The sequence below is a fragment of the Porites lutea genome, chromosome 1 (assembly GCF_958299795.1).
Source record: "Porites lutea chromosome 1, jaPorLute2.1, whole genome shotgun sequence".
In the NCBI taxonomy this organism is placed as follows: domain Eukaryota; kingdom Metazoa; phylum Cnidaria; class Anthozoa; order Scleractinia; family Poritidae; genus Porites; species Porites lutea.
Genome location: NC_133201.1, coordinates 47794042 through 47822025, shown reverse-complemented (window position 1 = coordinate 47822025; position 27984 = coordinate 47794042). Strand labels below are relative to the sequence as shown.

Below are 27984 nucleotides of genomic sequence, written 5' to 3'. Positions count from 1 at the left end.
ATGAGGTGTGTAATGGTTGCGCTCGGAATTTTGATGGTTTCTGTGAAGGGATTGTATGGTAAGGTGCCGTGCTCGAACACACCTAGGTATACATTAAGAGCACAATCCCGATTCCCTGTAACCCTGACGGTTCCTCGAACCTCCCGATATTTCGAACAAGACTGACTTGCCTTTTCAATTCAAACTATGTAATTTTCCCCCTTCATTTTTTAGAACCTTTCAATAATTCGAAACAATTTTCTTTTCCCGAGGAGGTTTGGAAACTCGTTATTCCACTGTGTAATACACTAAATAAATTTGTTCAACCTCGTTCCCAGATCTTCTCTCTACAGCTGTAATTCATAAGAAGCTGACTTTGACCACGTTCAAACTAGAGAAAATTGTGAAAACCGTTTAAGTAAAGTCCTTCTAATCTTACCAACGTTGCTATTTTGATATATTATCAGGAGTATTCACTAAAATATGTTCTACGGGCCGTCAGTCCCCACCATTTTCAAATGAAAGCACTTTTACACTTTAAAGGCAAAAAATCATCAAGCGCAAAAGCTATATAAAAAACTAAAAAGGACATATCTCCTTTAACGTTCGCTTATGTTTCCACTTCTTGGTGAAGGACCCACTCACTCTCGAAAAAGAAAAAAAATCAAACAGTCAAGTTTTCTTTTTTTTCTCTTCATTATCTTGCCTATTTTAGAAACGTTTCTTTTCGTTTCTGGTCGTTTCGCTACAGTTTATTTCGCTGCTTGTCAAAATCTTAAAGAGTCCCGAACAGTTAGCTGTGTGTTATTAACGGAAAAGGGCGCACTTAACGGTACCGTGCACTTTCCAAGTAATTTGCTTCAAATACGGATCAAGCATTTGAAATGCAAAGAAATTTCAATTGCTTGCTTAGTTTATACTTCCCGACTTTTTAATAGAGAGAGTATAAATTATGAATTCCTGTTTTTCCCCCCATCAGTCGGATATATAAGACGTGACAAGCTTCATGAAGACAGCGGGCTCCGAAAGGGCCATGGAACGAGTTAAAGGATTTCGATCTCATAAATCACCGTCCAATATTCAGTGACAAAGAAGTAAACGTTTTTATCCGAGTGGTAATGAGTAGAAATTTGGAGCACTTTAAACTAGCTACAGATACAAAGGATGATCATAACAAATATCAATAAATACAGAAATTCGCTCTAAAGTCAAACGCATCAGTCAGCTGATATAAAGTTTTTGCTTTTTTTGTCCCCCAGCTTTCGATCGCGACAATTTTGGGATTGGTGCGCCATATCCTGCTAACATCTATCCAATTGAGTTCACTTCTACCCAGGTTACCTGTGTAGCCTTTGATTCAGCTGGAATAAAAACTCCTGAAAGGATACAGTTCATGAGGAAGGACAACTATGCGCGTTATACAAATATAACTGCTAATGCAAACATATATTTCACACACCGAACCGAGGAAGTGGACAAGGGTAAGCCGATGTCTTATAAAAATAAAACCTAAAAGTGACTCTAAGTATTGCAACTGAGTATCCCATTTTATATTTGATATTACACCGCGAGACACAATATTACACAACGAGAAAGCGCGCTTTACATTAGTGATCTGAATTAGCCTTCGTTCCAACGTCACCGTCTTCCGTCAACCAAAGAGCGGCACGTTGTCTTAACAATCATCAGGTTTTACCCAGCATTCCTTAGTCATGAGGGGAACACGTATCTTTAAATTGACCATTTCCGCGTGCCATAAACTCTCACGTTCAAAACGAGGCTAAGAACAAACCCTTGTGAAAATGAGTTTTATTTGCACGAGAATGAAAAATCATTTTCCGAAATCAATGGCTTCGCAGTTAGTCTCGCTTTGAGACAGAGGCTTGGAGCAACTCGGAAATGGCGTATTGCTATTACACTGTTAGGAATCTGTCAAGTTTTTTATATACCTTATCCTGAAATAATACAATGACAAACATGCAAGCTATTCGACGATGTGCATATAATTATGTAACCTACTAAGAGTCCCAACACTTCTACAGATGGAAAGAAGATAAAGAAGCTCTTTGTCACGATGCACATACGGAATGTAACGTTAGAGTACGATAGTACGTATGGTCTATTGGGAAGGTACGAATGTCACGCTTTTGCCGTTGGATCACCCTTGGAACGCAAGCATGGTTTCAGTGTGAACGTCATTTCGAGTAAGTTTAATCTTAACATGAACAGGACACCCAATGACTGTTTTCTGTAAAATATCTTTTCGGAGAAGTAAACATTGACCAGAATTTTCTTTAACTTGAGGACGGCTAAAAATTTCTACATGACGGTTCAATGCATGTACAATTATCGAAGCTTGTCTAATAAATTGCCTACGATTTTCTGAAGTTTAATTTTCACATTTCTCTCCCTAAGTTAGGTTATTTTTCTTAGAAAAAGGAAATTTAAAATTTTGGCGGGATTAAAAGATGTGATGGAGAGAGGAATCAGAAAAATTCTCACTTCCGTTATAAGTTTTATACCACTACATAAGAAATTTTTGCAATTTGATTGACTTAGAGCAGTGGTATTTCAACTTAATTTGAAAATTACATGTGAAAATTACAAACCTTTTTGCGGGTAGTAGTAAAAACAAATAATAGCATAATTTGTACGTGATATTTGGCATAAATACCACTCGTGATCTTTCAAAATTGTCTCATATTTCACTCGCCTTAAGTCTCGTGACATTACGTATAACCATTTCGAAATATCACAAGTGGTATTTATGCCAAATATCACTACAATTCATGCTATTACCTATACAAATTACATCTACAAGTTTTCGGGAAAATAATACTGAGGCCCCTGTAACTTCGAAAAGCCCAAGTCCCTCTAGGATGACCGAACAGACACAAATTTTACAGCGCTGCTTAGAATGCATTTCTAGAGATCTAAGAGTACTCTGGATAACCTAAAGGGTGTCTTCAATGTATTCGTCGTTGAGTGCCCCTGTCTTAAATCTAGAAACGAGTAACGCAAAACCTCGCGAGGCAGGAGAAATAAAGGGGGAAAAAGCTAATAGAAAGCAAATATGAAAAAAAATCTTCTCAACCGTGAATCGAACCGGTATTGTTTGCTTCCCTGTCGACTGCCCCGGCAGACATTCAATGAAAGCAAAATCAAATCAAATCAAAATCAATTGCAAATCCTTTATTGAGACACATAACACCCTGGTTCACCAATTGCAAAGATGACGTTAAAACGTGTACGTGTGTGCAAAATTAAAAAAAATGTAAAAGTATACATTACTACCATTAAAATAGTTACTATAAATAGATCAACAAATTGGCTAAAAGTAAAATCTAAAATTATGGCTATTTACAGAATTTACAAGCCCTACACCATGTGAGCTTTAAGAGATCGCTTAAACGACGCAATGTCATGTGACTCCCTGATTATCATAAGGATTTATTTAAAGCAATTTTCCGCAGACATGCTGCTGCTAAACACCGTTTTAAAGCTGGCCGATGGCGGAGCCGTATTAGGAGGCAGTCTCTCTAAAAGCGTTCCACTCGATTTCGCACTCGAAAAACTTTTGCCTTATATTTTTATCATCAACACTACTATCCATCCTAATAACGAAATTGCAGTTAGAATGAGGAATTTGCTAATTTTACTGCCATTCCCAGCATTTCATTGCTGGACGACCGTTAGCGGCTAAAATATGCAAATTTTAGATGCCGTTTTAAAGGGTTTTTTAACGATCGTTTATAAGTACTTCGGGTCATCAAATCCTAGACTGTTCGCACTCATTTGGAAGCATATTACTTCTTTTTACTGTTCCAATACCATTTAGGCATTGTCTTTCTCTAATCAGCAAAAACTGGTCGTCTTTATTTCACTAACCGCAAAATGCACGAATAAATGCCTCAAAAACTTGACAAAATTCTCAAAAGTGGCACCTAAACTAGACCTAAAAACATGTTTTAGTTAGAGATTAAGAGCTATTTTGTCAAGTTATGAAATAAAACTCTTGGCATAATGCGATTCAGAATTGAAGGATTCGACTTGCGTATTGAATTTGCATATCGATGCTGAATTCGCATTGCGTGACACCGGCCGCTGTGATTGTAAAAAAATTCTTCATGATCCTACAAATGACAATTTTTCTGTTTGTTTGTTTTTTTTTTGTTTACTTTATTAACAAGAAAAATCGGAAATAGGTTAAGCTTATAGAAGATTAAGTCTACTTTTCCACTGACCTTCGTATTAATAGTCTCGGCCGGCCGTCCTTTGTTCGACTCCCAGTAGTTGGCCTTCTTGGTAGTAGGGTGGGTCGGGAAAATACGCATTACTCCCTACCCCATCCCTTCGCCCTTTTCTTACTCGCATCTCTCGGAGAGTCGCCCCCACAGTCTGAACGCCTGGAAGAGGCTATTCGACATACTCCAATCGCGTTTTAAACAAACAATTTTGTTTTACAGATAACATTAACGAGAAGCATTAACATTTTGCAGCGAGAAGGTCCTTCACACATTCACCTTTACACTTTATATATGGGACGATGGTACACGGTAGTCCTTGAAGAAAAATTAAGAAAATATATGGACTGGAGTTCAAAGAAGTAAAATCAACAACCCGCTAATCACGTCTACGCCACAATAAGTCTCGTACTTATAAACTCTTATCAAGTAAATTGTTATTTTCCCTTTAAAAAAATGAAATCAGCTGTGAAATGTACATTGAATTAAGTTAGTGTCCGGATACCTTTAGGAATTTGACATTAGTATTGAAAATTTTTAGATGTATAAATCTACCGACCTTCGATCACAAATTACCAGTGCTATGCTTTTAATGCTGTAAGCTATCATCAATTCCGCGATGGACAGTGAGTGAAGTGAATGAGTAGCCTGACAGAGTTCGGTTGTAACCTGTTTATACCACCACTAAATAAAACCGTTAGCCTGTCAAGTTGTTAAGCTTTGAACAACTAGGAGATTTATATTTGACTGTTTTAGGGAAATTTGTACCAGATCTTCGTTTCCTCTCATGCAATCTCGCTCGTTTTTTGTTTTTATTTTTGTATTTTTTTTCATAAGATTTGTGAAGTATTTGAGTCTTTATATTCTTTGTCATAGCATCTCGGTATGCTGAGACATAAAAGCAATAAGATCCTCTCTGAGTGGGTCAACAACATTATCCGCGGTACCCTGGCGTATCAAATGAGCGCTGCACGGGAGTAGCAAAAACGAAATGATAAACGCGGTGGCCCCTAATTTAGTAACATCGATATTAATATGAATTTGGATCCACACGGAGGATCCAAAGGCCAAGTTTTAAAAATGTGATCCTAGATCCTTCAGCTGTTGTTCAGATGTATGTATTTTTACAACATTAACGTGGTAGAATGAAAGCGTCTGTAAGAACAGGGTAATAACCGCTAACAAGACGTGAGACGAGAAAAGACGTAAAAACAGTGTAGGGATCTCGACCTGGAGAAATGTTCATACTAGGGAAGTCTTTGATAATGCCGGATTCAGACTTCGCGTCAGTTCTCACCTTTACTAATTGTTCGAATTCAGAGGTTTTTGTCCACGTTGGGCTTCAATAGAAAATTCTGTCGGTGAATTCTCCATTGTACCAAACAATAGTTATGAGTGCTCTCAGTAATGCCTAAAGGTAGGTAATCACGATTTTGACAATTCATGTAACTTCGACTCCACAAGGATTAGATTATCAAAGGATGCGCTTATCACTTTCTGTTTCACGCGTGTATCTTGTGATATTCAAATCCGTCAGCTCATAAATGATATCAAATGTGCAAGTGCATCAGCTGACCGTGTAACTTTATACCATAGTGCAACAGTGATTAATGTCAGGATATTTGACGTAAAGCCTTTTCCTACTTTTCTCCATAACTTCATTATGTTTGGATCTTCACTTCCCGCATATTTCTAAATAAAATAATTGAGTGGACTACTGAGTTTATCATTGTCTGAGCCTGAAATTACGATTACAACAATACCCATCGGCCCTAAGGAACTAGTGATAAGGATGTTAGAAATGATTTTACGATATTTTACGTACGTGATCCCATCCTTTAAAATAGATGGTAAACGATCTTCGCAATCTCCAAACCAATTACAAGCCTGTCCTTGGTCCTAATATTCCTTTCTTGGTCCTCTATGCGAAGAACGAGGTGGCCGCCACAATCGTCCGAGTTTATATGCGATTTTTGTGGGTAATCCCCGGGAGGACTCCCATATAAAAGTGAAGGGGCTGCTCTTCGGAAAATTAATTTAAACCCCCAAGGGAGGCCAATGTGGGTGTGGCTCAAGCTTTAACTTACCCCTAAAGGAGATTTCTGTCAGGTCAGCGTCACGGCTTTTTCTTTTTTTGCAAATTTCTTTATGCACATCCCTAAGCGATACCTGAATGAGCATATTTAGTTACTTTCCGTCCCAAACAACCGAAGTGAGACCAAAATCTGCAAACGACGAGCACCCACGTCACTTTTGTATGGGAGTCCTCCTGGGGAAGCAGATCACCACCTGTTCTACTTGATTTTTCGTAAGGTCAATGATTACCATCTTTTGAGAGCATTGGCTCTGCCTCACTTAGTTCAGACTTCGATGGATGACAGGTTTCATGGTGAGAAGTAATGGTGTCCTGACATTCGTGTACTTTTATCAGTTAGGAAAAACCGCGTGAACTTCCACACTTTATTTTCATGTTACTTTCACTGATGTTGCACGATTCGAAACTAATGTTGAAACTTTATTATTTGCGTGTGCCAACTTCTTTATTAATACAAAACTAAACTTGGACTCCGGACTGTCTCTTGGAGCGTGAAAACAAAAGCTGGCCACTCTCAATAGGAAGAAACAGTCAGTAAAAGGAACAAACCTTCTAACTGAAATTTCATTAACAAAGGTCTTCAAATGTGGGCTCCCGATCAGTGGAAAGTAAACAAAGGAAAAATAGTAATTCGCCGTTCACAGTCCAGTACTGTCGCCCCACGTTAGCGAATACAAGACAGTCTTGGATTCTGGTCCCATTCCGTGGATTCTGGATTCCGGGTGCTGGATTCCAGTCTTTTCCAATGGAACTTGGATTCTAGATTTCATTCCTTAGTAGGGTACTTGAGCTCTTTTCTGGATTCCAAAGCCCTGAATTCCGGATTCCGCAAGCAAAATTTTCCAGATTCCGGAATCCCGATACCCTTACATGGGGCAAAGTACTAGTCAAACATTTTCTGCCCTGTTCATGCATACTTAATTAAGCAGTGGGAAATTTCTTCTTCTTCTAACGTTCGATTTTAAAATGTGATGGATCCGATTAACTTCTGATCAATACAGCCTTTTCAGACTGGACCACATTTTAAGCTAGAAGAGGTTTGGTTCTGAAAAGGTATTTTTCCGTCTTGACATAACAGACTTGAATGTTCGGGGCAGTGGGAAATTAAATGAAGCTTGGAAAGGTATCTTTTACTTGCTGAACTAACTTTTGAACAATATATATCATTGGCAAAGGGAAAAAGAGAATTTTAATATGGTTTTGGTGGGAAAATGAGGCATATCGTACTTAAAAGTGGGAAGTATTTGAATAACTGAGGATTTTCCTGTGACAGCAGCCGGTTCGTCACGCAACGCAAATTGAACATTTGCCTATTTAAAATTTGAATTGAAACCTTCAATTCTGAATCGCGTTGTGCCAAGAGTTTTATTTCATAACTTGACAACATAGCTATTAATCTTTAACTAAAACATGTTTTTAGGTCTAGTTTAGGTGCCACTTTTGAGAATTTTCTGATGATTTTGAGGCACTTTTTCGTGCAGTTTGCTTTCTTAATTGGATTAGCCAAATAAAGACGACCAGTTTTTGCTGATTACAGAAAGATAATGCCTAAATGGCATTGGAACAGTAAGAAGAAGTGATATGCTTTCAAATGAGTGCAAATAGAAGAACTTTAGAACGATCGTTAAAAAACCTGTATAACAGAGACTAAAAATTGCATATTTTAGCCGCTAACGGCCGTCCAGTAATGAAATGCTGGGAATGGCAGCAAAATAAACAATTTCCCCATTCTAACTGCAATTTCGTTACTAGGATGGATAGAAGTGTTGATGGTAAAATTATAAGGCGAAAGTTTTTTCTAGTCCAAAATCGAGTGGAACGCTTTTAGGGAGACTGCCTGTTAAATATGAATTCATATTTAAACTTCACGTATTTCATCGTATTTTACTTAATTGCTCACATATTTTTCATTTTAGGAGACGTAATTCCTTCGATATCTGTGACTGAAGGCAACATGCTGCAACACGGTGACAGCATCACAGTCTTTTGTAACATCACTCACCCCTCGTGGAGGTCTCAGCTGAAAAGGATTTCGTGGTTAAAAAATGGTGTCGTACAGCAAAGCGTGAGATACCCGGACCCATACTCTCCCGTACCGCTTGTTATAAAAAATGCCGCGGCCAGAGATGGTGGAAATTATACTTGTGTTCTTGAGGTTTCGCTTCGCAGAATAAGACGTTACAATGTATCAGACAGTGTTGTGATTACAAGTGAGTATACAATTAGTCTTTGGTAGTTTCCACCATAAGAACATAGTTGGAATGGTGCAACCTCATTGAGGGACGTATTTTCACGCATGAATTCTCACCTGCAAAAGATCTGACCAATCTGGAATGTGATTGGCTGTACATCTGAAGTGTAAGCAAGTCTAAGCCAATAACAACAAAACCAGGGATTGAAGTTTGAAATGAATAGTTATAGTACAAGGATAATTATCTAAACAATACTCTAAAGAAAATGGGAGAGGTAGCTACGCTAAGAAACGGTTTTCACGATGGTCATACGTAAGTTCTAAGAGTTCATGATCTTAAATGATATTCTTACCTTTTTTGCAGTTGCTCCGTGGTTTGATAAACCACAAGGGGATACTGAATTGAACAAATTCAAGGAAGAAAGTGTTTCTTTTCAGTGTGCCGCCAAAGGTTTCCCATTAAACGTTGAATGGAAGTTTCAGAAGAGTGGTGAAGACAATATACGCTCTTGCATACGTAAGTGTTGGGCCAGTTGTGCATCTCATCGCGTAAACATATAAGGCCATCCCAATAAAATGTTTCGTTTCCCATCGCCCCGTCTCTTGTGATGGTGGGTCGGTCGGTCGGGCAAAAAAAAAGAAGAATGAACACTTGAAGAGGTTTGGGTTCCAGAGAAGGCCGGGCTGCTAAGTAAGAAAGCCTGGTTACAAAGTCAACTCGAAAACGCGGTCTTTTCGACTATCAAATATCTAAACAGCCTTTAAAAAACGTAGTATTGATGTTAATTAAAAACAAGAACATCACATCATGCCAATTGTTGTTAACAAAACAAGATCGTGTGCTTTTAAATTACAATACTTGTAGGCCTTTCCCGATTGCGCTCTTAAAATCCTTAAAAAGTGCTGGCAAAAATGGCTAAAAAGTGCTAAAAAAGTGCTCAAAATCTCAAAATAGTGCTCAAAAAGTGCTAAAAGCTGTGAACAGTTACCTCTAAGCTTTTCGTAAATATGTCAATTTTTACTGAAGTAATTAACAATCTATTTTGCATAGTGTTATTCGACAGGTTGTTACGAAAGGTTGACAGAATATAGAACAACAATATTTTTAAAAAAGTAAAGCCGGTTATGAATTGTAAATAAATTCAGCAGTATTAGTGCAAAGCCTAAACATCAAATGATCTAGAAATTTGAGATGACACACGCATGATACATCAGCCAATCAGAAACTTCTGTTCTCACCCTCAGTAAGGATAAGTCCACGTGCTTTTCCATGACAACGGTCTTTTATTCTTGACATCATTAGTTATTGAAATTTATGACCTGGAACACGATTCTCGTTGCGAGCGACACACAGTTTTTGCTTTAAGGTGATTCCCTAGTTTTGCACTGCGCATCTCTTACTGCGCATAACAAGATGGCCGCCGTAAAAAGAGCATGTGAAGTAATATTATTAAAATGAAGTTGACTGAAGAGAAACGCTATTGGAATTTTTGCTTGCTGTTGTTTCCTTTTCGAGGTGAGACTCAATGTGTTGGGAATGTGCGTAACGTAAGCAGCACGCGTGTTGCTGAGTTCGACCTCCTCTCGGAGAACCTCGATAGTGGATGTTTAACTTGTGCTTACTCACTTTGATTTTCATTTAAACACTTTCTTTATCACATTGTATCCTAAATGTGATATCTCGATGTAAATTCTGTAAAAACGGATTTTTTAATACTTTCTTCCCCCTTTCACATACATTCTATTTTGAAACTCGCCCCAGTCCTCTCTCAAAAATCGGAGAAAATGCGTTTGGTGCGCACTTTCTGCAGCTCTACCGCAAAAACGAGTACGGTGACCCCCATTTTTTATTTCATGATTTTAATAAGGACATTGCTTCCTTTCGATGAGAAAAAAATTGGCGCAAATCTATGTTCAGTTTTTTGGCAATTTTACTAAATTGTACGGATTGAGCCATCACGGGTCGAAAAGCGCGCGTCCAATTTAATTCTACTTTGAGCGTAAAGTAAAAACAAGGACATTAAAAGGCATTTTTCTGGTACGTAAGTGGATAAACAATACATTAAAGTCAAATTCTGTGTGATGTCACATGTATCATCGAAAAAATCTCTCCTTTTTGTCTAGTTTTGCGCTGCCCGCGGTTTTTGTAAAAGGGTCCTAAATAGCCGTATTTGTCAGCATTGTGACGTCAAAACGAGCACGGTGACCCCCACTTTTTATTACTTTTTTATCATCTTCTTGACTTGTTACATCAGTGTACCAAGTTATGTTAGGTTCTTTTACTATGGAATCACCTTAAAATGTTTTAGAAGACATATGTTGCTCAAAATTTGCTCGAAATGTGAAATATTGCTCAAATGTTGCCCAAAGTGCGAAAAAGTGCTTAACGGTGCTCAAAATGCAAAATAGTGCTCCAAACTCAAAAAAGTGCTCAAAAGGTGCTCAGCGCAATCGGGAAAGGCCTAAATACTTGCTTCTTTGACTAGTGAATCTGGAATTTCTTTTTTTTTTTTACTTTTCGAAAAAAATGGGTCCGTCGGGCGATGGAAAACGAAACATTTTATTAGGATGGCTTAACCTCTCCTCCCGGCTTACAAGACTGGCGCATATAATTACTCCTAAAAAAATGGAATAGGATACTTTTGTTGTCAATTATGTTAATCAATATTCGGACAAATATACACGAGTGACAATGCGTTCATAGTATCGAGGTGGTCCACGTAAAGGAAGTTTGTATTGTACTTATTGAAGCGTTAGTTTTGTCTATGGGCCTTTTTTCAATAAGGAAGTTTGCTCTCAGTTTTAAAATACCTTTACAGGTAGCTCAGATGCAAAATACCGCATACATCGCAGTGGGATTTACGCGCCATATGTATTGACAGTGAACGACTTGCAGTTTTCTGACAGTGGATCTTATTATTGCTGCCTCCCGTCTAACTGCTCCAATGATGTCAAAAACAACTGCCAGCGATTTGTACTTGGAGTAAGAGGTAACAATTGAAAAATCTTGTTTTTTTTTTCTCTTTTCCGGAATATTTCCACAGTATTTTAAAAAAGGTGGACTACATAGGGAGAAAACAATCTTCGGTCAGTTATCCACAAAGATAACACCCAGGAAGGAGATATGCCATTTAAAGGGGAGGGGAGGGGGGGGGGGTTGTCCGCCGTCCCGATACAGGACTATTTTACGAGGGGGTCTTCAACCTTGAAAGGTTTTGCTCATAAATTAATGCCTGTTTCTTAATTAATCTACTCATTTATTTCTCTTAGATGACAAGTTCCGTTGCAAACTGGACCTTGGTTTGTTGGTAGACATGACTGAAACTATTTCATCACCTGTGAAGGTAATGGATGTTGTTCTACCTTTCTGGCTTGCTGTTTTCAAATCACGTGATCATTTAGCATGTTGTTTTATTAATGAACTGTAACTCAATAGACGAATTACATTTTTTGCCTCATTAGCATATGCCTTACATTCTCTGATGAAGCTATCGAAATAAACTCTCTGAATATTAAAAGAGTATAACAATTTCAGTTATGTGTGAAAATATGAGCTCGACATACCGAGTAGTTTCCGAGAAATCATCTTCTAAAAAAATGGAATTAACTTTACAAATAATGTAAAGGCTCATTCACGTTTTTTCCACCCAGCAAATTCGCGTAAAAATTGCTCAAATTAACCAACTCTTTCAACTTTGGAGTTTAATTAGTGTATATGGTGACACCTTCTATGGGTTAACTCGTATGCTAATGAGAAAAATTGTAAACATAAGTGGCATGGTGGCGATCGTATCTGGGAAATCCGTGATATGGAAACTGCCGGCTTCCTCAAAAAGGATTTTTGTTCTTTTTCATTAAGATGAACATATTTTATCGCTAACGAAAATATTGAACATAAATTATGGAACGAAACATCAAATAGTGTTTAAAGTTCCCAGCATACAGAGTACCTTTTCGTTGTTTTTTGATCAAATACTTATATTTTTTTCCGGCAGACGTAGAAAAAAACGTGAATTCATCTTCAGCTTCTCTTTGAGTTTCAAATTCAACGTTTTTAAAAAACTTTTCACGCATTATAGTGCAATCCGTTAGTTATGATTTAATAAGTACATTATTTGACTGTATGTAAAATGTTCTGTCTTTTAGGATGTTTTATTTTTTAAGATAAATATTTTTTAATTTTAGGGAAAAGGTGCACAGTTGGTAGTAACCGCATCGGGTCAAAAGTCGAAACATCAGAGGGGATTAAGAGGCGTCGTTAATGACCACGCCTACCATGTGTCAAATTATACAGAACTAAATGACTTGTTTGATAACTTAACGAAAGTCATCTGCCAGCGTAAGTGATAATTATAATGTAACCGAGGGCGGGCTAACGTAGCAAGAAATATTATGACGCGGAATGTTTTTTTGGCGATAACTTTCACCATCTGGTGTACTGTCGCACTTTGTAATAATCGTCGCACTTTGTAATACCTGTCGCACTTTGTAATAAAATTGTCACACTTTGTAATACCTGTCGCACTTTGTAATAACACTTGTCGCACTTTGTAATAAAAACGCTGTCGCACTTTGTAATAACAGACCATCGCACTTTGTAATAAAAAAAGCTGTCGCATTTTGTAATAAACTTGAAATAGATGGTCGGAGGACAAGTGAACCCAGTAATAAGTGTCATCATCGACGACAACAACAACAACAATAATAATAATAAGTGTTCACATCAACTTCTGGCTTCAAGATCTTTCTTGAGAAGTACAACTCTTTATATGCGGACGACCTCGATAGAGAGAAAGTGTCTACGCCTATGACAGGGAGAGTCGTTTAAAATGGGAGTTTGTATTGGAATTTCATTTAATTAATTGTTAGTAAAAGTAATTAAAGGTGTCCTTCAGGCGAAACGTGATCGTATAAGCAAAATTTTTTTAAAGTTTTACTACTAGCACAGGCAACTAGAAAACCTATGAGTTCGTTACCTGCGAGGTATTACTTGAGACATATACAGAGATATTACTTAATTTGTATTTATTACCATGAATAAGCTATACTGTATTTCATAAAACCAAATGAAAATTAAAAATTCAGAGCACAACCCGTTGCCACAATCATTGTCATCATCATCATTAAGGCCACTATTATTTTCGCACTAAAAAGTTCTTTATCACGTCATTATGCCACGATGACCACTACTAATGAATGTTGTGGAAATTTCGAATACGCTGGAACCTACATGAAACGACATCATTCATAATAATCAGAAAATGCGACATCACAAAGTATGGCCCAGCTAACATAATAAAATTTAAGGAAAATACGAACACGAAAAGCAAATATTATTACAGTACAATGATACTAACAAAACATGAGTCTCAGACGTTTATCTTCAATTTCCATCTTCTATGTAGGTTAATATCCTACTTAACTGTTTCGCCAATATATGTCCATGATGAGGAACCATCCAAGACCTGTATATAACGCAGGATGAGCCAAGCATTCGCCCACTTTTTATTTGAAATTATTCGCTTTAATTCAAGCACAACACCGCTTGAAGGCCCAAACATTTTTAGGATTTTTTGACGCTGACTTTTCCCGCTACACCGAGACTAGAGAAATAAATAGGCGGCAGAACCTTCAAAGCCAGCCTTTGGGTTATATCTTGAAAACGAGTATTAACGTTGCATAGCTGATTATAAAAGTGGCATTTGTGGTTAGGCCACGAAAAGTTTGAAGAAATTAAGACCTTATCAATGATTATGGTTAGAATTTTATTTGGAAGCCTATCCATGTGACAGGTCAAATCGTCCAAGTGATTGACCACCCCGACGCTGTCATCTCAAACAAAGCGGATCTCCACTGGTACAGGGAATTTGTCTTTGGGCACTGCCCACGCCTCTTCTTTACGTTTCGCGGGCACCACTTCTGCCCCTTGGGAACTTAATGAATCACCACCTTTTTCTTGGTTACATTCGTAACTTTCTACCAGGTGTGGCTCTTCCTCCGAAACTAAAGTCCCACCTTCGACACAAATATAATGTTCTCCGTGCTGCTCCGCATAGTGTCCCAGCTGCACTCTCGCATAAGGTATAGTCGCAGACGGAGAAATCAGCGTGGTGGCATTATGCCCCAGAGTTGAAACAACTAAAACTTCAATGTTATACAAGTCTGCTACCGCTTGTAAAGTTATTTGGTCACCATAGGTACCATCCATTGCCATTGACTGCAAGTACTGTGACCAAGGCACGCCTGCATATAGTTCTAAAGGAAAGGCTTCGGTGTCAGTTAAATTGTTCTCCAGGTATTGTACAATCTCCTCACGGACTTTTTCCGGTGAACGGTGTATACCCAGGCGATTTAACCAAAAACACAGCGCTCCAAACTGACAGTTTCCGTCACCTGGCGGGTTATGCATCAGAGTTATACTCATGTGGGGAAAATCTCGCTCCAAAAAAGGATCGCAGGCAGTTAAAGGTATCATCAATTTTTTCCTAAGCTCTCGCAATGCCTGCTTTTTCTTGCTTGTGTTCCCTGTCTGGCGTTTCCGAATGCTCGTTATGTTTTCCACCGAGATCCACTCTTCAATTTGTTCGTTAGAGTTCGGCGGTACAAATCTTACTTTATGTATCTCATGATTCTTTTTACTCTTCTCAACAACGGTGCCTTTCACCACAAATCTCTTTTTTGGTGGGAGGCTATCCCTCTTTTGCAGTCTGTAACGGATCAAAACGTTGTCTTTGAGTTTAAAGTTCTCAGCTTTGTGGAGCCGTTTGTGCCGTCTCACCATCCGATCGTTAAGCTTTGCGCTATAAAGCTTGGCTCTGTCCCGTATTTTTTTGACATTTTTCCTACATGAAGCCAGTTCTCGTTTTCTTGGTGCGCTAGTAATTACATCATTACCATCCGAATCTACAAATTCAAGAGACGCCTTCTCTAATAGATTAGATTTCCGTCCGTAATAGATTTCAAAAGGAGTTTTCCAGCCAAGCTCTTCCTCTTCCGATTGTAGTCATCGAGATTTGCTGCCCAATTAACTCCCTTCTTCCCCAGAGTTACCAAGTCGTATATAATCTTTTTTCTCAATTGTCTATGCGATCTCTCTACCTTTCCCTGAGACTGCGGGTGGTAAGGCCTCGACTTAATTAATTTCATCTTTAATGCCTCACAAAGAGGTCTAACTTTTCCTTCAAACTCCGATCCACGGTCGCTTTGAAGGCGATCTGGTGGACCATGTTCTGCATAGATCGCTTTAAGGGCTTGTCTAACATGATGATTTGCTTTCTTTTCCAGTGGGCGCAACCAGGAGAATACCGGCTAAAACATCCATTACGCTCAAAACATATCTGTACACTCGCCCGTCGTGTTCAACAGCATCTTTGCTTAAGTCCATGAGATCAACTTGATGTTGAGCTTGAACGGATTTTGCAGTAACTGGTCTTGGCGTAGCTTTATTGGTAAACTTGACGTTATGAATGCGATACTTTATTTTGCTGTTTGTCTCTCTCAGTATATTTCTCTCGCTCAGGCCCACAAAACCAGCAGCAGCTCGATTTCGCAGCTTTTTGCATCCACCAGACTTTGCGCCATCAAACGTTTTTGAGACCAGACCCGATATTGCTGACTTCTTTACCACCTTTTTGTCATCAAAGTACAGGGTTGGGGTTGCTTGAGGCCCAAGATGGAAGCGATCACGATTTCGCCAATAACGCACGATGGCATTCTTTTGTTCTCGTGTACGTTCTGCTACGGGCAGGTTAAATTTTCCTTGTACCAGCAGCAAGAGAGTCTTGTAAGCCTCTTCACTGAATGGATGAAGATATTTTCCTTTCGCCTTTTCGCCGTAAATACAGTATTTTAACAAAAAGCAACTTATAAGGAATGCAATACATTTAACAGCCATCTTGACGGTAAAATTATGTAATTGTATCAGTCTTTAAAAGTGTAGGGTACCACCCAGACTTTTGGGCGTAAAAATTAACACCAAACTGGACAACACCTATACAACTAGGCTTTGACTGATGAATATCATGTGTACAAGTAATGGGTCGAAGCTTATCGAATTAATCTCCAATGTTTTTCTTAAGTCTAGCTTTTCGGCATTTCACTCCTCAGGCTGGGCTATTTTTCGTAGAAAAAAAAAAGGAATCTAAAATTTTCGGATTGAAAGAAGAGAGGAATTAGTACAATTTACACTTTCGTAATACGTCAAATTACTTCTAAAATCTTGGTAAAATGAAACTGAAGCCCTTGTAATTTCGAAAAAAACTTAACTTCTCCTAGGATGACCGAACAGATAAAAAAATCTTACAAAGCTACGCTAGCTTAGAATGCATTTCTAGAGATCTAAAAGAGATAGCCTAAAAAGTGTTTTCAATGTATTTAGGGGGAAACCGTCGTTGGGTGCCGCTGTGACATGTACACATCTCCCCTGGGTAGGATAAAATAGAGATAACAAGTGTCGGTCGATGCAAGTCAGACGCCAAAGAACCGATTACTTCCTTTGCATCTCCAGTTGGCAGAAAGATGTTGGCCCATGGTTAACGTCGTTAACCGCGACGTTAAAAAAAGAATTTAAAATGACCAACTGGCAGAAGGGTTCAATAGTTTCACAGTGATAATTTCTCTCGGAATTTTATAAGTTTCGGCTTTTTTTTTTAGATTTTTAAACATCTTTTTAAGCACTGATCAATTTTTCAATGACGATTGCCTCGATTTCTGCGGGTTTCAAGTAAAATGGAGTACACTTAATTAATTTAAAACGGCGGATTGTTTCAGACTCTTCTTTAGCAATGAATGATGCCATCATGATATCGCTGCTATTTTTTAAATAATTAATGTGTTTTCCAACTTCTTGATTTTGTCAGACACCTTTTTCACTTCGAAGGAAAAATAATGGAATTAGATTTTGCCAATACCTACACTCATCAAATTACGTCATTGTGACAATCACATCTTTGCTAGTTGCTGGAAATTAAGCGCATACTATATTATTCTGTGTTAAACTTGCTCAGGATTGTCACTCTGAATGGCGCTCTGTGCCTTCCGGTGTCCCCCAGGGAACAAAACTAGGCCCCTGGTTATTTCTTGTCATGATTAATGACTTGGACACACCAGTTGACATGTGGAAATACGTGGATGATACATCTTGTTCCGAAATGGTTACAAAGGGTAGTGAGAGCAAACTCCAAGAAGTTCTGGATGACCTTTCGAGACAAGCGATGGGTTCCAACTGAATGAGGCCAAGTGCAAAGAACTTCGAATTGGATTCTCCAACAGCAACCACGATTTTGAACCCCTAGTCCTAAATGGCAAACCCCTTGAATTAGTCACCAGTGCCAAATTGCTAGGCGTGACCATTAGCCACGATTTAAAGTGGAACATGCACTCCTCTGAACTAAATAGAAAATGTTTCTCTCGTCTCTATTTTTACGTCAACTCAAGAGATCCGGAGTGGCACCAAGTGAACTGGTGCAATTCTATGTGACATGTATTAGGCCCGTCCTGGAATACGCAAGTCCTGTATTCCATCGTTCTCTACCAAACTACATCAGTGAAGATTTGGAACGGATCCAAAGAAGGGCTTTCAGAATCATCTATCCTGACCTGTCCTAGTGTAGCACTAGAAAGTGTAGCACTAGAAACAGTTGGCCTACCGAAACTTCATGAGAGGAGAGAAAAGATTTCAATCGATCTGTTTGACGAGATCGTCTGTAACCCCACCCACAGTCTCCATAGCCTCCTCCCCAAAGGAAGAGTTGTAAATATGCTCTGAGACGCAAAAGTGATTTCACTCTCCCCTTATGTAAAACCGAGCGTTTGAAGAAAAGTTCTATTTTTAGCCATGTCTATAAGATGTAGATAATTTTTCTTATTTTCTCTTTGTTATCATCAGTATTTGTAAATATCCCGTAATTCAGCCTACGGCTGCAATGGTGTTTATAATAAAGTATCTATCTATCTATCTAATGTGGTGGCCGTCTCATGAGCGGCCTAAACAATCATCAGCGTCAATCTTAAAACATAAGAACTATTGCTATTGTTATAATATTGTTATATATTATTATTATTGTTATTATATTATTGTCGTTGTTGTTGTCGATGATGACACTTATTACTGGGTTCACTTGTCCTCCGACCATCTATTTCAAGTTTATTACAAAGTGCGACGATTATTACAAAGTGCGACAGAACATCTGGCTATACTGTAGAAGTGTCCTTTTCACCACTATTCTCTTTACTATTAATTTGTCCTCTAATAACCTTCCCATTATTCTCCCCTTCGCTCTCTAATGTTATCGTGGTTTGTTTCCTAGACTGCAAAGCAGTCCGTATTTTTGCGTATTCAAGTACGTGCAAGCAGTCAAACAAAAGGTCTGGAACGAGGCTGAAACCGAGAGCGAGACTGGGGATAGCCGCTAAAAATACGTATTTTTCCCTCGCCTCACTTCCCCTATACGGGCTTTTGAGGATCGCGCACTTCGCGCGCGTAAGCATTGCCAGAAATCGTGGACATTTCGCGCCCGTGATTAATTGTCAGCGGAATCTCATTTTCAAAATGACGGACAAAAACTATCGTAGTCAGGGAAAGCGTAGGCTCGATTACCAGCCGCTGTTCGGGGAAATGAGCCCACACTCATCCCCCCCTCGGGGAGGATCAAAGACCGGACCCGGGAGACGGCGGAAATCGAGCCTAGGGAAAGCGTATCCCCTGCGACTTTTTAAATAATTTGAGCTCCGTGGATCTGTTTTACGAAGAAAAAAGCTGGAATAAAACACCTTGCAAGAAAATGTTAGGTTTATACCCGGCCGAGCGGCTGATAGCAACAAAACAGTACGCGGATGTACCTTTCGTGACATTTTCGTGACAATTTTGTTCTAAAACCAAGCCTGGTAGGCTAATCGAGGATCTTTGAATGCCTGGAACCTTGTTTATATCCCGTGAAGCATCTCTGGAGTTGTAGCAACAAACAAAATGGCGATTCGGTGAGGTTTGGAGTTGTGAAGCTTTGTCCGACCGAAATGTGTCATTCGCAACTATGGCGTCCATTACTGGACTACAGATGGAAAACTGAGGGAAATAATGCACCTTTGGAAGTATTTTGCAGTGCCAAAATCGTCCTTTTTACGACTGTTTAGGAAACATCTTACATCGCAGAAGTGATATCGAGTCGTGCAAATTTACTTCATTGAAGGGTTTATCCTCTAATCGACGAGTATTTCGCATGACTTCGGCAAGATTTTAAGACAATGTATGGAGAAATGGAGCGTACAACTAGAGAAAAAAGTGGCCACTTCGGGAAGTAAGTAAACCTACTTCTAATTAGCCATTTTTAACCCAGATGCGAAGGTTACACAGCACTTAACATGTTTCGAGTCGTGCACCGAAGACCCGTAAGCTCATAATCGATATATTTGAAAAAGTTTCCTTATCTCCATACATTTTCTTATACGAATTCGCAGCCATTATGGCCTTAGTGCGCACGCGCAAGCGCCATCTTGTCCCTAATTTCTGGCAATGACTTTTAAGCCACGCTTTACCGATTTCTTTGACTGTTTTGCAGTCTATTTGTTTGCTACTGCGTTTTGGAGGTGTCCCTGCAGTGCCATCAAGAAAACAGTCCGTAATGAAAAAGTGTTGCCATTTAATTCACTCATTCATTTAATACACTGTATTTCTCATTTGAGAACTGTTACGTGACCAGAACTCGACCAAATGCCACTGAATAATTATTACTCTGTAATCCTCCTTTTACTCGCATACCAGTTCTTCCTTTTTGCAGCCAGGGGACTAGGGTCCAATTTCCTTCCGCCACAAGGAGATGGACTATATTTCAGTTACACGGGTGACTCGAATTCTCCGCAGCCCTTCCATCCCTTGCATTTCATGAGTCATCCACCCCAAAGCCTCGCGAGGCTCTGCGATTCACGTACTTCTAGTTATGTTATTTTTGTTCAAATAATAAGTCAGAAAAAAAGGCGAAATAGGAACAGCCGACAAGAGAGCTAACAGAGGTATTGCCGGTAAATACTATTCAAGAAAATTAAACGAAGAATTTAAAGAACTCGCTTAAAAAAGGTTTATTCAAATTGAAATCGGTAGACATGATGAAATCTCTAAACGACTGTGAATTCAGAAAAGTTTCTCTGTACGGTCGTTCAGGTTTAATAGACCTCTTAATAGGGCAACGTAAGCATGATCCTTAGTGACACAATTTTGTTCACGATCTTTTTTCACAGCTTTTGATGGCGGCTTCTCCAAATGGACCCCGTTCTCTGCCTGCAGTGTGACTTGCGGCAGTGGCGTCAAAGTACGAACACGAACCTGTACTAATCCTCCTCGTCAGTGGAAGGGAAAGGACTGTGTTGGACCACGACAGGAGTCCATGGCATGCAACGAAGGACCATGCAAGTGATACACGAACCCATGATCGCAAAACAAATTAGGTGGGAAAACAATCATAGGCAAAGCAGCGTGTAGTCAGCGCGCTGGACTCGGGTGAGGACGCGAGGCTTGCTTTCTGTATTCCTCAACTTATTTGAGACCAAAATATGTGACTTCCCACACCCCATTATTCAGACCCAAATAAATATCCATAATTCTAGTCCCTGTTCCAAAAAGGACAAATACTCATCAGGGGCGTAGCCAGGATTTTTCAAAGCGGGGGTCACAGAGGCTACTCACCAGACTATATATGGTTTATACCGCTACTCTCCCTCGTGTATCAGCGGGCTCAGTCGTATTATCGCGGCATGAAGGCCAATATTAACTAAAGACAAGAGCCGTTGACGAAAGTACTTTACAAAAAAACAAATTTTAAAAAAGAGTGCTTTTCAACAATGGCTTTTACGGCCAAGATATTGTCATGGCCTTTTCGCCACCTGAATATTGTAGGTTGTTTGCTCAAAAGAAGGCCTACCAAGGGGGGGTCACGGGCACCCCAGGACCTCCCCCTAGCTACGCCCCTGCTCATCCTATTTCACACCCAAGAGGATAAGATCCATATCTAATTTGGGACCGAAAGAGAACAACCCATACCTAGCGAGCCGCATAACTGCTATATAACTCATACAAGAAGAAAGCTTTACTAGTAGGAGTTGTTCCTCGTCACCGATCCGAGTTGTACACCTCGATCAGGCTTTATCACCTTCTCCAAGTGGGGATATTTAACCTTGTTTTGCTAAATTTCAATAAAATTATCACTGGCCGTAACAGCGCACTTTTCTGGGATAGTTATTGGTTATAGTTATTAGTCGTTATCATCAATTCTTGCTCGAGAATATCTCACTAAGCATTTACATAACGGCTATAATTTTATAAATTTGATGATAACGATTTACGATGATGATATTGATCATGGCATGGCCATGGTTGATTATAATGATTCATTAGTTCTTATAATAATAATAATAATTAAAAATTTATAACGCGCCTTTTCCAAGCAAATATGATCAAAAGCGCGTTCTTAGAAAGCTATACAGTGATTGCATGACCAAGTTCATTTGTGGGAATGATACAACTGAGCGTAATCTAATGTTGAAATTCTTTTCTTGCAGAACGTGATCTTGCCCGCACAGATCAGTACAGTGAAGAAGTTATATAAATATAGTTAGGTCCTACATATAAGAAGTCGCAAAGACGTTATAAGAGGTTTTATCAAGGATATTATGATATCATTATTTGCTACACTGTCTGTTAAAAGTGAAAATAAAATGCTAGTTTGACTAACTTTGTCGTTAGATTAATAGAGTACGTGAGTAATTCAAAGCGCTTGCCAATATCTTGATTCATGAACCAAAACGAAATAAACGGGTGTGGTATGGTTTGCTCAATGAAGGGATGGCTGGCCTGTCTAGCGGGAGGTCACGGGCTTAATTCCCGGGGTCGAACCAAAGCTTAAGCTAGAGTTACCCTTGTCTTACTGGAGGCGCGGTCAATGTGTTCCACTAGCAGATCTAAGATTTTATAAACACCTTGTTCTTTAAGTTAGACCAGCTCCCCAACGTACCTAAGAACGATGCCATGAATTGTAGGCTTTTGTACATTATGCTTTTGCTTCCCTACTAAAATGCTCCACCTTAATGCTCCATTTTTCCCACTAAAATGCTCGGTCTCCCCGAAAAAGTCACTAAAATGCTCGGATAATGCTCATTATACAAACGGTTTTTTAAATTAATTTCAAAGTTTACACTCACAAAAACGTGCAAGTGTTGCAAGTAACAACGACAAAGTGTACAAGTTCATAAATACAGCCAAGAGAACCAGCTGTATTAGGTTTTTTTGTGAATTTTGAATTCTAGACTTCATTTTGTTTAAAAAAGCAGGAGCTCATGGGGCATGGGCTCCTGAAAAAAGTTAATTTCTATTTCTATTTTCTAGGAAAAATTAATTTTCCGGGGAAAATGCCACTAAAATGCTCGAATAATGCTCAATGCTTTTGCCTCACTAAAATGCTCGAAAAAATGCTAGCATAATGTACAAAAGCCTAATGAATTGCCTTGAATGTGAAAAACAGAACTTTAAAATGCACTCGTTGACTTATTTATCTGACAAATAGACTCACTTCGTTTCCAATGGTACCTGTCTACGGATCGTTCTTGCACGGCCTTCAGTTGTTAATGAGATGCAGTCACCCCTCTTGCCATCGGCATCTGTTGGGGTCCATTGTGCCGCTAAGAATGTGCAGTTTACAAATGGTATCCCAATTGACTAAGGAGCTTACCATTTCTACCAATGGTTCGAATCGCAAGGCAATCTTTAACAAATGTATCACCCATAAATGTAATATATTACTAGGGATAGATGAAAGAAATAAAATTTTAACTATATACTAGGAGTAATCGGAGCTTAGGAGAGTGCGTTCGATATGTTTGCTAGGCGTACAGGTAGCATTTGAGGGGGAAGAGTGGATGGTTCTTGCGATAGATAACTATGATTATGACATATTTTGAACGTAAGGGTTGCGTACAGCGAAACCTCGCTTTAAACTGTGTATCATAATGAAAAGGTTTTGAAGGCTAGTTATCAGCATGGTATCTTATGGTTCGTCTCGAGTACTTGTTATTTGAGGAGACACTGGCCAGAGTGTTTCAGGCGTGTAAAAAGAACTTTTTGTTCTACCGGCGCAATAGATCTTTTACAGGGCGCAGTTGTTAGAAGGCCGATCAGCGCTTAACCCGGGTTTCATTTTCTTTTGTTAAAAAACATGATTTCTTTGGATGATTTTCTCAGTTATTTTTAAGAGCGTCCAATCATCAACTTATTGGCAAAATGAATCTTTCACATCTGAGTTCAAGTTTTGCACTAACCCTCCTTGCCTGGGTTATCTTAACCCAGGTTTGAACAACCCGGCCCAGGTGCTGTAAAAAATCAAACAGTTGTCAAAGTTTTAGATGTAATCATTAATTTCATTTAATATTGCGAATTCCACATGTAGACAATTACTGAAATTTACTATAAAATGCCGAAAACCGTTACTGGCAAGTCTTCTTAACTTGTGATGATATTAAACAACGACCCAAAACCACATTTTTGTGGTGAATGATTGTGTTTGAACACTGGTTCACTTACACTACACCTCTCAATTTCACACGTTTCAAGGGAATCATCAATGCCTTCAAAGGGAATGTGTGTGCGGCTCACGTCAATAACTTTTCCAGTAATTTGGTTGAGTGTATTGATTTCAGTGGCTTGAGTGGCGCTACTGTGGGCTGGTCACGTTTTTCCGAATAAATAACATAGAGCTAAAATGTTCGTTTGTCCTGGTGCCGAAAATATCACAAGTCATGATGAAATGGTGCCGCCGATCTTTACATCCTGGTAGATCTACTTTGTGGAATAACGGCCGCCGCCGAGCTTCACATCTCGGTAGATTTACTTTGTGGAATAACGGCCGCCGAGCTACACAACTCAGTAGATTTACTTTGTGGCACAACGGCGTCCGTTGTGCCACAAAGAAACAACCCGGTTTGATGGATGCACCAGGACTAGCACGCATTTTCCAAAGAAAAATATGAACGGTTAATCCAAAGTAAAATTTTACTCAGGGTGTAAACTTTCAGCACACTTTTGAAAGATGAAAGCTTTGGAAGATTCATTAAACACAGATCGATCGTAGACCTTCAGCAAACTCTTAAATATGTACGCTTTAAGAAGATTCAGCACACTTGAACGATTTACGAAGACAGAATAGCAGACCTCAGCAAAACGTTTGAAAGATGAACTCCGAGGACACACGAATCACCACGTGGGTTAGGGCGTCAAAGTGAGGCAAAACGTAAGCAAGCGCCTCAAAGCGAGGCAAATGTAAGTCGACGACGAATGCAATCTCGAGAAAACCTCCCTTATTAATTGCACAGGACACTCAATAATGCACAGAACACCCAACACAAATTAGGAGTTTTGTTCTCGTACCTCGAACGCAATAATCTTCTGGCTCACAATAAATGTAATGAATTTTAACTATTAATGTAGTAAATGGAATATTATCATCAAATGAAGTTTGACATTGTCAGGAGGTTTTCAGCTAATGATTTTTTTTTTTGAGTCTTTGACGGTTAATTTTTGTTATAAAAACAAGTCAGAAGGGGATTGGGTAATAAAACAAACTCTGTCAATATTTCTGTTTGTTTATGCAATCCGCTTTCGATACTTATCCAATTATTATGTTATAACTGGATACTGCTATCAGGAGGAGAGTAGATTTGACTATTGGGGTTTCTTCCTCCCTTTTTTGTGGCAAGGGGAGGGGGGTTCTAAATGGTTAAAAAGCTGATACTTAGTCACGGTCTTACGGTAAAGTGGGAGAGAGGAAAGTGGAATTGAATTCGGACCCCCCTAACCTTATCCCCAAGCGGGCAGTCGTTACACATACGAAGAAAATACATACGAAAATTTGGAAGCAACCATGTTTGGTTATAACTAATAAAACTTTCACTTTCTTGAAAATGGAACGAGTAGATGATGGGAAAGCTTGAAGGAGTAAAATTAATGTTAGTGTTCAAGATGTCAATATTTGATAGGAAAAAATTAACCATCAAACATTAAAAAAGAAAATGTTGTTATACAGCTTGGTGTCACAACCTTCTGGCAATCAGAAGCTTCTTTTGATGATAATATTTCATTTATAATCAGAGGATTTATACTATACTCAACCGAACGTTTCTGATTGGTCAATGAGGAAAGCATTAACAGTCTATGTAGTGCAAATAGAAGTTACACAATGCAATACCGAAGTGTCTTTGGAAACAATAGAAAGGAAGGACGAAATTTGAAAACACAAGCAAAATGGCTGCAAGCTGGACAAAAATATTGTTAACTATAACCAATTGCTTGTGCCATTTTAAGTCCTTTCAAAACTGTATCACTTGTACCCATATACAACGAAATGCACGTGGTTAATACTGTACTTATTAAATGTGTGGTTAGTAATTTATTACATCTATGGTTGATTTTTATTTCATATATGGTGGGTATTAATTTATGGTTCACTTTATTACGTATATGGTGTTTTTAAGCACAGAAATTTAGTAAAATTCATGGCAACAGTAAAACCCGCGAGCAAGAACCTGCATTTTCCTAAGAGAGGTTCTTACATTAATGTTAATTAGCACAAATTTAGGCTATTCAAAGGTTCTTAAATAGGTTCTTATTTTTTGAAGGAAAAAATAAATTGTAGCTAAGAGTATTTAATGCCTGTATACAGCTTATTCCTTTCATAAAAATAATCTGCATACCAAATTAGTATTTATGGAAAAAGATGCAAAAAATGCGGTAAATTTTCTGAAACAAAGTTCCTTATTGAGCCCTTATTGTTCATCTTCAAATTCTTCAGTGTCATTCACCTTGTAGAACCTTTTTTATATGTGTGCTCCAGGAGAGGTCATCTTCAATTCTGGCCTGAGGTTTTACTAGGAGGCCGTAAATTGCTTGGTCAGAACTTTTAACACCGGGGTTAAATTCGTCTAAAAACATACAAGCAGTCATAGTTATCAAGGGCTAAGTTACATGGTATTTAACAAACGTTCTCCAGCTTTATTTTTAATGACGCAAATACTGTCAACTGTTTATGAGACGGAAACCGTTGGCACCGGGACAGAAACCAACAACAACAACAACAACAACAACAACAGGTACTCAAGCTGCCCGTTTTAGGAAGGCGTTTGTGCTGTGGAGGTGAACGGTTAGAGAGAGTTAACTCTACGCGTGTCTCACGAGATGTCTCTACACAATGCTAGGATGCGACTTTTTCGAGAAAATGAACATCGCAAATGTTTGAAACTTAATGTATTATGACAGTACCAATTTTCTCTTTTTGCCGCGCCCCACTTTTCCTCGCTTCACTTAAGAGGATAGTGTATGTTTTGGTTCAATTTCTGTCCTCGGGAAAAATTTATTTTCCTTTTGTTTCAAACTTATTATTATCATCATACATTGGCATACGCACTAGCTAAAAAAAACTGAAACAAATTTGATCTAAGGAGAAAACTAAACCACATTAGTTATTCCGCCACTCCTCCTGGACCAAGAACATAAAAATCCGTGCGTTCGGATTGTCTAAATCTTGAGCATAATTTTTAATTAGCTCCTTACCGCAGCTCACTTCTCTCAGATAGCGACACGATAAATGCGTTAAAGGCTTTGGGAGACAAAACACAACACATCATTTTTATTCAATTCCCTTAGTTTTAGTCCTGCTTGAAAGCAACGCGAACAAAATTGGGTTACTTAGGACTGCTTTTGAATTCATTGACGTTATCCTCCTTGTAACTCTATCCGAGCACACAGGTACACAAGTGTCGTGTTAGCCAGAAAATAGTAAGAATAAGGTACCTCCGTAACCCTATCGGAAGACGGCGTTGCGAAGTATTCAGTAAGCCTTACCTAGAACATAGTTCACCGTAGAAGTTCGGGGAAAAAAGTTTTGACTATATTTTATTATCTATCTAGTATATCTTAAAATCGACATAACATTAGGTTGCGCACAGTTTTCTGACAAGCAAAAGACAAGATTATCTTTTGTTAATCTTCCTTAGATTGGCTTCCAGTCTGGGGAAATCACGAATTTCGGATTGCTTTGTAAAAGAACTTTCGTTTTATAAAATTCTGAAAAGTTAAAACTTTAAAAATGAGAACTGCATTTTATAGGAAAGCTTGCTTTTGGAGAATGACGGTACGCAATTATTCAGTCTTTGTTAATTTACGAGCCGTTTTAATTGGCTTTGGGACTGGTCAAGATTGTCTTTTGCCAATATTGCATTATTTTAACAAGTGCATCCTCAAAGTAAAGCGTTGATTGATACGATTCAAGAGCTAGTTCAATGCCTTTCTATGTTTAATCAGACAGATCTACCGAAATACTTAACAATGATTATTATCACAAAATATGTAGACGGTCCAATAATAATGCAAATTAAACTGATGAAATATATCGGAACTTTTACCAGTGCACGTTTGTCACTGATTTTCACTTGATGCTAGTTTA

At 38.7% G+C, this 27984-nt stretch overlaps 1 protein-coding gene across 1 annotated transcript; it reads left to right on the top strand.

The window, feature by feature from the left end:
* Positions 1-22244, top strand: LOC140931221 (uncharacterized). The gene is made up of 11 exons (XM_073380991.1): positions 1-58; positions 1239-1460; positions 2022-2229; positions 5100-5106; positions 8147-8528; positions 8874-9026; positions 11329-11499; positions 11780-11853; positions 12695-12848; positions 20741-20947; positions 22058-22244. The coding sequence occupies exons 1-10, from the start codon at positions 1-3 to the stop codon at positions 20914-20916; spliced, it is 1605 nt and encodes a 534-aa protein (XP_073237092.1). The 3' UTR covers positions 20917-20947; positions 22058-22244.
* Positions 22245-27984: the final 5740 nt, after the last annotated feature.

Excerpts from the sequence above, each read along its gene's own strand:
- LOC140931221 (XM_073380991.1), top strand. The coding sequence starts at position 1 with ATGAGGTGTGTAATGGTTGCGCTCGGAATTTTGATGGTTTCTGTGAAG. Across the intron at positions 8,529-8,873 it reads AGACAGTGTTGTGATTACAA|TTGCTCCGTGGTTTGATAAA; the intron begins GTGAGTATACAA and ends CCTTTTTTGCAG. Across the intron at positions 12,849-20,740 it reads AACGAAAGTCATCTGCCAGC|CTTTTGATGGCGGCTTCTCC; the intron begins GTAAGTGATAAT and ends CTTTTTTCACAG.